The sequence below is a fragment of the Numida meleagris genome, chromosome 10 (assembly GCF_002078875.1).
Source record: "Numida meleagris isolate 19003 breed g44 Domestic line chromosome 10, NumMel1.0, whole genome shotgun sequence".
Classification (NCBI taxonomy): Eukaryota; Metazoa; Chordata; class Aves; order Galliformes; family Numididae; genus Numida; species Numida meleagris.
The window spans coordinates 7,333,799-7,344,776 of NC_034418.1; the positions used below are offsets into that span (position 1 = coordinate 7,333,799).

The following is a 10,978-nucleotide window of genomic DNA, read 5'->3' on the forward strand; positions in this document are numbered from 1 at the left end:
AGCAGAGAAGATGATGTTTAGAAATCATCCCGAGGGGCATTACTGTATCTGGGTGACATGGGGGAGAATTTGCAACGTGCAAGAAGTGTGGTTTGTGGAGTGGCTACAGTTACTGGTGTTAGTCATTTTAAGAGTTATGAGATCAAGACAGAAATATCCTTGTTAATATGCCCACTAACACGTCACTGAAGGACAGCAAGTGGGTACAGTTACAAAACTGAAAAAGAATATCATCAGGTCATCATACCACAGTGAAATGTATTAATACGAAGGGGATAATATTTTAATGTAAGTGTTGAACAACTGGCTGGAAAGATAAAACTAATCCTTCGTAAGCTGAGAGAAAGAGGAGATTGATGCTGCTGGCCACCTGATTCTGTTCATTTTGTACTGGGCTATTTTTAATCAAAGATAAGAATAGTTTGAAAAATTTCTGTGGTGAGCTGCGTTGTTTTCCCAATTTTTGTTTGGTATCAACAGGGGGCGTTTTGGGCAAGTTCATAAGTGCACAGAAGTATCAACTGGTCTCAATTTGGCAGCCAAAATCATTAAAGTGAAAGGAGCAAAAGAAAAGGTAACTATGTTCCTGTTAAACTAAATGAGTGTATGCTGTAAACCAGGTGTATTGCATTCATTTTAACACCTCTTCCCTGAGCCACTCCATGGGAGTCAACTTCTCCTTACACAGTACCAAATATTAAAACTTGTCTTATAAAGTAGTAGCTTGGGCTTCGTGTGACTGTTGGTCATTTCCAGTGTTTGTGATTAAGCCATTTGTTCGCATGAAACCTGTGGTATAGCTGCTATAAGGTTTTAAATTGTTGTATTCAAATATATTGGCATTTAAGGAGTGTATTTGCTCATGTTTTTGTTAATTCGTTATTTTTTCAGGAGGAAGTAAAAAATGAAATTAACATCATGAACCAATTAAATCACGTGAATTTGATTCAGCTTTATGATGCCTTTGAAGCCAAAAATAATATAACTTTGATCATGGAATAGTAAGTTTAAATGATTTCAGGAACTGTTGGATTTTGGGGTTTGCTTTGGTCACTAAAAGAAATGGAGAACAATAACTCTGAGGTATGAAAAAGACTTGAGTGGCTTGCCAGCCTATGAGAGTGGAAAATACACATTTTTAAAGGCAACTTCTTCACATTAAAAAATACATACTTAGCAAGATTGCAGTTTAAGCAGATGCTAAGGAAGGTAGTTATCTTCAAGCATATGAAGCTAATTACAAGACAGTTAATGAACAGATTTTTGTTATGGTTCATCTTTCATTTGAGTTTAACTCAGAGGCCCCAACATTGTCTCTAGCTACCGAATTACATACAAGTGTTTGGGGTAAGTAAAACCTCAGATAAAACGTAAATGTGAGAGTACAGAATACAGAAATGACAAAAGAGTGATTACTTAAAGTGTGCCTGTTGGGTTTTTTTGAAACTGAGTTTCCATTACAAAACAAATTGTTAATGATGTGAAAGAAAAGAGGACACGAAATAGCAAAAATAAATACAAGAGATTTTAAAATTATTTAAATAATTGTAATTTTTACCCTGCATAACCTTGTCAGATCTGTGTGTCTGATGTAATATTCTATTATTTTTTTTGTGTGCAGAATTTTCTGTTGTCAGCTCAGTTAATACGGCTTTCAGTTTTAGAAGTTCATCACATTGTATAGCTTGAAGAGTTAATTTCTCTAAGCTAATAAGAGGATAATAATAGATACCTTGGTACATTCTATAGGTTCTCTTGGTCCCCATTGGGTGTCCAGTTTGTGTGGCTTTGAATTTAGGTTTTGATTCTCTCCTGCTACTCCCCTTCCAAATGTTAGCAAAAAGTCTTCCAATGTGGAAGGCACTCTAGAATGATACTTGATTTCATACTCAGAAATAAGTTTCTTGAAGTCATTTAGTCTGTAAATGTGATTTATACTGGTTGTGTTGTTAGAACCTGTGCTAAATTAGAAACTAAGTTTCCAACTTGGAAATAAATTAACTTCATGAGGAATTTTAGTGTATTTAAAATGCTTCTCTATGTTAAAATTTTAGTCTGGATGGTGGTGAATTATTTGACCGGATCACAGATGAAAACTACAATCTAACAGAGTTGGATGCAATCTTATTTACCAAACAAATTTGTGAAGGAGTCCATTACTTGCACCAGCATTATATTCTCCATTTAGATCTGAAGGTCAGTGATATCCATTAGTGATGTTGTGGTTTGCACCACTACAGTCTGTAATCACAATTATTTCTTATTTCATTCACTTAATCTCATAAAGAAATTGACTTTCTTAATTCAGTAGCCACAGTAAGTGAAGTTCTGGAGATTAATTATTTTTTTCAAGGTCTATTTAGTAGCTTCCATACAATAACAAAATAACAAGTTTCTGCACTTTTTTCTGCTGTTAAATCAGAAACTTTTCATTGTGTGAAATTAAATGAGGACTTTCTGTTCTTCTTTAAAAACAAACAAAACCCAACAACAATAAACAAAACAAAAAAAACAACCCCCAAATATCTTTGGACAGAAATACTTAGAAATGCTTCCAGTCTTCACTCTTCCTCCACCTATAACTCTATCCAAACATCTTCTCAGTCTTCTTCCTATTGTTTGTACTTCTTACTGCCTGGATCTGAACTGCGTGATTCCTTAACTGATTTGGGTGAAAACAGATAGTATTTTTCTTGTTTATATAGTGCCTTATGCAAGTGATATTAGACCTTGTTGGCCTATAGAAAGCTCTGCAGTTGTAAGTGTGGAAAGTCACTGTCTCCTTTGAAAAGCAGTCACACTGGGGGAAAAAAGCAAACAAATGGAAAACAGTAACAAAAACAAAACAAAGAAGACTTCTTCTCTGTCTTCATGGACGAAACAGAGGGTGCATTTGATATGCTTCTTGTGACTTTTATGGAGCTACTTTTATAAATTCCGGGAGTAAACCATAACCATCAGATTGACCAGGTCGTTGTACATGGAGGGGAAGCTTCCCATTTCAAAATCTATTTATATTCAGTATAGGAATAGTGTGTACAACACACTGATAAAAACTAAACCTGTCACTAACTCATATGCCAGCCAAATCCTTATCTCCCTTAAGAGGAATAGAAGGAAAAGAATCATCCTAAAAATTATGACTACAATCTCTGAGATATTTTCCTTATTCTTGGTAGATCTGTGTTTCAGTCATACATTTAACTGAAAAAACTCTTGTCTTTTTGTAGCCTGAAAACATATTATGTGTAAATCGCACAGGGAACCAGATCAAAATTATTGACTTTGGATTAGCAAGGAGGTAAGTGTTCAGTCATGAATTTATTTAAAAAGAAAAAGCCCACTGAATTATGCTGTTAGTAGTTCTTATTATATTTTTTACGCATTTAGTGGCTCCAAGGTGATTCTGAAATGTGAATGAGCTAAATACTATGCTGCTACAGGCATGAGTTCTCTGCTGTATGCATTAATCATCTCATTACTTTTTCAAGTAGAGTTTCTGTTGAATAACAATATACTGCTGTTCTAATTGTCTCAAAATGATTCCCCTTCTAAAGCTTTTACTCTAGGGACTCCATGAAGGACATCCCATGTGAAACATAAAGCCCTCAGAGAAACAGAGGCTTTTCACTGTTCTTTTACTTTGCTTGCTTGAGTTTTTTAGAGGAGAGCTCTGGGAACATGAGTCAGTTCCTCTGGAATTGAAAGAATTGACTCCTGTTGGTATAACTATAAAAACATTTCTTTATTTCTTTTCGAAACCCTTTGAGGATCTTGTTAAGTCAGGACCTGGTATATACATGCATATGTGTCAAGACATATGTATGTATCAAATTCTGGTATCTATCCAAGAACTCTTCTTTTAGAAGTATTTTATGAAAACAGATGGATGTACTGAGGCTAATTTATTTATGTAAAGGAGGTAAACATGGAAGGTAAAGATGTAATTTTTTTTACTAAATCATAATTTAAAACAAGATCTTCAAAGAAACTGAGATGTAAAAGCAATGCTTTGTTTTTTGTCTGAGTACTTAGATATAACTCCCGTTGGCATCAATGAAATTTATTACTGGTTCAGTATATGTACCCTTTATTTTTAAGCAATAAAACAGAATCACGTTGTCCCTACATGGATCTGTTTTACATGTTACCAAGCCCAAATAATCCTCTTCAGAGTCCAACCTTAGCAGTTATGTTTTGCTTGTATCTGCTATGCAGACCTTTAACCTAAGATGTAGCTGGGCATATCCTGCATAGCAAATGCTCTCCAAACCTGTTTTAATGGAAACAGGTTTGTTTGTTTTATGTTGGACAGCACCTGCTGGAAAGGTGGAACCTGGCAGAGAGCATAGCTTCTGTCATTCTGTGACAGAGCTCTTTGCAAGTTTTATTGCCCTTGGTCTTTTTTTCTGGTTTTACTCTGACAAGTGGATAACTGATGGTCTAATACCTGCAGTCACAGCAGAATTCACTTATTTATCCTCAAGGTCTTAAAAAGGACCTTAATGCTGTCCTGGTTGTCTTGGTGACTCTGCTATGCTTGCTGTTTGTTATTTTTTTTGTTTGTTTGTTTGTTTTTTACCACGCATTGATTTCTACAGATGAGATATTTGTCTGCTCTCAGCATTGACACCTGTCTCTTTCTATTAAAGGTACAAACCTCGTGAAAAACTGAAGGTTAATTTTGGAACTCCAGAGTTCTTGGCTCCTGAAGTGGTGAACTATGACTTTGTTTCCTACCCAACAGACATGTGGAGCGTAGGTGTCATCACGTACATGTTGTAAGTAAGCCTATGAGAGGTTGTGACAATGGCACCAAAGGCTCTATAAGAACAGACCAATGGAGGGTATCTGCAGAACATGAGCGTGGCAGACGCTGAGCCCATCAGCATGGGACCCCTCCTAACTCATGCTGTTAAAAACAAACAAAAAACTCTGAGCCACAGACCTTTAATGTGAAGGTACCTCACTGTTGGGGTTAAGTCTCTGAACAACAAATAGCCCTTTTGATAAATATGTATGTGTTCTTCTTTACCCCACCTTATTTAGCAAGTTAAAGTGGTTAAAGTGGATCATGTTGTGATTTCTCAGAAAAGTGGCCCAAAGCATGTCAGAATTTCCATTTTGATTGCATTCTTGAGGATTTAGATTAATTTTCAAATTTGCAGTCTGATATTTTATTAGCTTGGACTTGGTCTGCCTCCTCCTTCCCAGAGGAATTAATGTTAAGGGCAAGGCCACAGGTCATGTCACAAATGGGAGGAAAACGTTTTTCTGACAAGGGCAGGATGGCCGTGGAAGGCTCTGATGAGCTGACTCTGTGTCTCAGAATTTTTCACAGATGCTTTCTGTGAATGGAATAAATGGTTTCAACTTGTTAGCCAAAAAGTAACTGAATGAAGTAATGAATTATTGAAACAATAAATCTGAGCCTGGAGGCTAATTGAAAACAATATTCTGTTGTTCAGAAACCAGTTTAATTCAAGCCAAACTCGGTTATAGGCTTTGGTTTAGGAAAGCTCTTGAGCCCTCCTAGCTTTCCTAGTTGGGAAAGCACTGAAATATGTACTGAGATTCCTGCTGAATTTATTTTCTTAGGGATCCATTAATGGTGCTCTCTGACTTAGCTAGTGAGCTGCTAGGCAGTAACATTAACGATACAGTTCCTGGCAGGGACTGAGAAGTAGGGCCCCTCGTCTGAGAACCCTTCCTCTTGAAAAATTAGTCAAAATTATAAAGCAGAAGATTCAAGGGAGGAGAAATTCATCTTGCATATAACTACTTATCTCCCCCTCCGCTCTCTTTTTTTAAGGCTTAGTGGCCTATCCCCATTCCTGGGAGAAACTGATGCGGAGACGATGAATTATGTAGTCAATTGCAACTGGGATTTTGATGCAGAAGCTTTTGAACAGCTATCAGAGGAAGCAAAAGACTTTATTTCCAGACTACTCGTGAAAGAGAAAAGGTACCTCCCTCTCTGATCATGAGGACAGTAGCACCTAATAACATTTATTTCCTTCTAGCTCACTGAATTACAACCAACAATGAGAACTTATTATGTGACATTTTCTTTTGCTGTTTCTGTGCCTACTGGACGGTTCCTCAGAGGTAGGAGAGGGGAAATCTGGAAGGATTTGCTGTGTAGAAATCTGTCTTTAATATTCCTTCTCTGCATAAAAGCTATTTCTTTTGTTACTTTGAATTCTTACAAGCCCTGTCATAAATTGTGGGGGGGGAAAAAAAAAGTTTCTTGAATGCCACAGAGGATAAATAGAAGCTGCAGCTGTGAAAACGTGCATGGTTTTCTTCTAAAGTGGTCTAGATGCATTTGGTAGCTATTAAGAAGCATTTAGGGCTTAACTCTGCATGTGGCTTCTCATTTTGGGATCAAGTAAAACAAAAAGTGATTGTATGTATGAAATGACAGAAGAATGAGAGTAATACTCATGTCAGAAAATGGCTGTGGGGTTGGGGTAAGTGGGTAGAAAATCTTTTTGTCTTGCTGAGTAGCAATACAAAACTAATCAAAACAGGAAACGATGCACACAGTAAAGCAGATTGTGTGTTCAAGGGGAATTTCAAGGAGCGTTTAGAATATTAACATCTTCCAGATCATTACCTAAATCAGACAAATCGGTTATAGTGCTAATTACATTTTGAGCCATAAGTCATAGGGTTTGCATTTTTCAAAAGCAAATTAAACTTTTTTTTTTTAATCTTGTCTCCCTACCTCCCTCACAAGATTTTCTCTATTTCTCAAGGCTTTTGGATAGGTTTGCACGTTTGGGGCCATTGTTGAATATCAGAGTACAATGTATGCTTAGCTTGACCTAAGTTTAGGATGAATGGACGTTTGTGCTTTTTAAATATGAGGCACAGAATAAGCCTGCGCTCTCAGGACAGATGGCACCACAAGTATTTTTCTTCGCGCAGTGATTCTCTCAGTGGTTCTTGATTCGCATAACAAAATTTGACATAAACTGATGAACCTGTACAGCTGCTGCTTCAAAACAAAATCCAAAAAAGGCGAAATAAAATATTTCAGCACAGGACAATCAACTCACTGCACACCCCTTCAGCAACTTTTCGCACCACTCACCCCTTACACTGGAGAGTGCAGGATGTTGTTAGGATTCTATGCGCTGGGATGAGTAGCATCTCAGGAAGCCTTTCCACTCACTTGCATTGGTTTATTTAAAGCAAACATTTATTTAATCTGTAGATTGAGGAGCCCAAGATTCAGATAAAATGGCAAGAGGGGTGGCTATGCTTACATGGTAGGTTTTTTTTTCCCGCAGCTGCCGGATGAGTGCAACACAGTGTCTGAAGCATGAGTGGTTGAACAATCTGCCTGCCAAAGCCAAGAAGTACAAGCTTCGCCTGAAGTCCCAGTTGTTGCTGCAAAGTTACATAGCTCAGAGAAAATGGAAGGTAATTAGCCTGGAAAAACTACCACCAGAGGGAAAATCAGCTCAACACAGGCAGGGCCTGCTTTTTTGAATGTTGGCTCATTTTCACTAAATTCTTGTAAACATGAGTTTAGGAATTCTTCAGTTTGGTATTTAAAGTTTTACAGTTTTTTTCTTCACAAGTTCAGGGGCTTCAAATGCTATTTAGCTTACTCTAAATGTGTTTTCTTCTCATAATGGAGACACTTGTGCATTGACAACAGTTGTGTTGTTCTTTTGTCACTGTATGTTTGGGATATGATGTAAGGTGGTTTTGTTTCCCACTGCAGTGAGTAGAAGTCTGGGAGAGAAAAAAAAATAGGCTTAAACACATCCAGAGAACTCCTCAGAACATTTCTGATAAGCCCATGATTTTTCAGAACTAAATTGTGTGTGAAGTGATAGATAAGAATTTCTACTGGAATATCTATTGGTTTGTAAATAATTGATCCTGAAAGGTGAACGCAGTCATCCTTTACAAATAAGCAGTGGAGAAAATGTGAAGAAAACTCAGGTCAATCTCCTTCTGGCCTGTCACTGGTGAGCTGTAATTCCTTATCAAGCAGTTGAATCTTATACCTTCTCAACTCTGACTCGAGCTGTTTCACGCTTTTGCGTTTGTGTTTTAAAAAACACGTCATCTGAGACATAACACTATAACTCCTACTAGTGCAGTTCGCAGTACTAGCTTTCTTTTCTGCAGTAATCAGTGGTTTCCCAGTGCAAAGCATTGCATTACCTCCTACAGGCAGGATTCCAGCATCATCCTTCAGGATTCTTAGAATTCAGCTCGTGGCAGGTAATTTTTTTGCTTTGCGCTGAGGCCTGTATACAGAGACCAAAACTGCTGCAGCCAGTGCCTGTTACATAGGTAACCATGCTGTGTCCATAGGTAACCACATTCCCTGTAGTGCAAAGACAAGCACTGAAAGCTGATCAGTCTTTCCTCAGACTTTTGTTTAGCTTTATTTGGCATTTCTGTGAAGGAGGGATGTCAGTTGTCATAGTACATGAAACTAAGACTTTGAGAGCTGTAGAAAGAAAGTCTCTTGCTTTAAGTGAGCTGATTTATCTGAGGCTCAGATGGTGATTGTTTTCTAACCCTGTATTGTTTTCACAGAATCACAGAATGGCTGATGTTGGCTGGTACCTCGTGTCCAGCCCCCTTGCTCAAGCAGGGCCACCTGGAACAGGTTGCCTAGGACCACATCCAGGTGGCTTCTTAGTAACTTGAAGGAGGGAGGCATCCTCTCTGCAACCTGTTCTATTGCTCAGTCACCCTCACAGTAGAAAAGGGTTTTCTGAAAAGGGTTCAGTTTTCAGACTGAACCTGCTGTTTCAGTTTTTTGCCAATTGCCTCTTGTTCTGTCAACACTGAAAAGAGCCTGGCTACATCCTTTTTTGCACTCTCCCTTCAAGTATTTATAGATACTGTTAAGATTCCCCTGAGCTTTCTCTCCTCCAGGCAGAACAGTCCCAGATCTCTAAGCCTGTCCTCATAGGAGAGACTCCAGTCCCTTACTCATCTTATGGGCCATTTATTGGACTCTCACTGATAGTTTTAGGTCTCTGAACTGTGGAGCCCAGAACTGGACACAGTGCTACAGCTGTGGCTTCACCAGTGCTGAGGATCACCTTCCTTGAACTGCTCACAATACTTTAACACAACCTGGGATACCATTAGCTGCTTTTTTGGCAAGGGCATGTTGCTGACTCATGTTCAGCTTAGTATCTACGAGGACCTTTGGGTAAATGGATTGTCTTTTCTTGCTGAAGGAAAGTCTGTGTTGGCCACAGAAAGTCCTTTACCTCAGTTACACTGATACTTGGACTGTTCTGTTTTGTTCACAGAAACATTTCTATGTGGTGGCTGCTGCTAACAGACTGAAGAGATTTCAGAGTATGTCTGTCAAGCTTGTGTAAGGTTGTGTGAAGCAAACAACTACCACACTTGAGGATGGATGTGAAACCATAGGAGAAGAACTCAGTATCTTCAATAATTTCTATCCCATATATAACATCAAGTTTTGCATCTGTCTTTCTCAGATATTGTGTGTTAGTGCTTAGGTTGCTAAAATGTCTCAAAGCAGAGGCACTGAAATAACTTACAAAAGCAGAATATGCCTTGTTTTGTTCCTACAAGTTTTTAGTTGTACATAGTGATGAAAAAATGTGTAAATGCTTTTCATTGGGTGTGACTGCAACCCTTAGTTTTCTAAGTTTTATTTTGAAAATTTTTCTCCTTTTAAACTGCATTAAAATTGTTGATCTGTAAAGTTGCTATGCAAAACACATTCTAATGCTGTTCAGTTCCAGAGACATGCTGTATTGCCAGACTCTGCCTTTGGCTCACTTGGGAGGTTGAAACCCTTTCTTCCCCAATTTGCTCTCAAACATTAAGACTTTTTCTTCACAATACTGTCTGTAATGTCTAAAGAACTGAAGCCACTTAAAATTTCTCAGCTAAAAGTGTAACATTATTTATTAAACCTATGGTTTCATTCATTCCTGTTCTAGATGTAAGCTGAATAGGCTCTTTAATAGTGATAGTTTCTGTTTTTGCTGGAAAGCTAGTTTTGGGAAAGGCATCTAGCCCAAGCCAAGCTTCCACTGACTTTATGGACTTCCATATCCCTTGAATTAGCAAAAGTGTTGGTTGCTAATAAAGAGGATTTTAAGAATGCCTTACCCTAGCCTAGTTATCTTTTTTTTCCATTATAGTGCTTCCCACTTTTTCTAATTCCTGGATTCTGGACTTGTGCAGTATTTCCAGTATCAAGACAGTGAAAAATGATTAAAATCTAGTGAAGTAGTCTTTACACTGTATCACCTTCTGTGAAGGCCCACTTTGGTTCATATTTTCCTTCCACAGCAGTTCTGCATGCTAAATGTGATTGTATTCTTCGGTCTGTGTATTTCTGAACTAATACTAATAAATTACATGATAAACAGGCCCATTCCTCCATTTTGGTTTAAAAAACAAAGAAATGTGAAAGCATCTTTGATTAGGTCTCACAGAATGTTAATCTCACCCCTCTGCCCTCTGCCACATGTTAGATATTAATAGCAGATGTTTTGTAACAGCTTGTACTGGGAGTTGATTAACTAAGATTTTTCTCTGCACACCAGGCATTTGTTTGGAGTCCATTCCACAATAAATTTACTGTTATGTTTCAGGACTCTCATCGGGTATGAAATTGGCTTTTGCCATTTAAAGGTGGTGAGAATTTATTTCTTTTTTTATGCTTCAGTTGCAGTGTGAGATGCAGTGAAAGGTAAGCGGCTAGTAAGCTTCAATTTACCACTTACTGTGTACTACTTCCTCTATTTTTGTAAGAGGGTATTATACATAGATGTTCTCTGCTGTCTTATATTTCCTCTCCATCTTCTACAAAGAGAGGATGCATCTGGCTCGCTATTTAGTTCTTAACAGAAATCTCTTCAGCTTCTGTAGCCATGTAATTCTGCACTACAATGAAAACCATCTCTGCAGCCTCATGGGATATTTTGTAATGTCCTGTATGATCTAC

General features: G+C 37.9%; 1 protein-coding gene across 2 annotated transcripts in view; it reads left to right on the forward strand.

Moving 5' to 3' along the window:
• The window catches only part of MYLK3 (myosin light chain kinase 3), a 29,550-nt gene extending 18,926 nt beyond the window's left edge, over positions 1-10,624 (forward strand). For both annotated transcript variants that reach the window (XM_021408306.1, XM_021408307.1), the window contains 8 exons: positions 481-574; positions 892-1,001; positions 2,055-2,196; positions 3,231-3,301; positions 4,653-4,781; positions 5,813-5,965; positions 7,299-7,431; positions 9,300-10,624. In XM_021408306.1, coding sequence (XP_021263981.1) covers positions 481-574; positions 892-1,001; positions 2,055-2,196; positions 3,231-3,301; positions 4,653-4,781; positions 5,813-5,965; positions 7,299-7,431; positions 9,300-9,371 — 904 coding nt within the window. In that variant the 3' untranslated portion in view covers positions 9,372-10,624. The remainder of the gene's footprint in view (positions 1-480; positions 575-891; positions 1,002-2,054; positions 2,197-3,230; positions 3,302-4,652; positions 4,782-5,812; positions 5,966-7,298; positions 7,432-9,299) is intronic.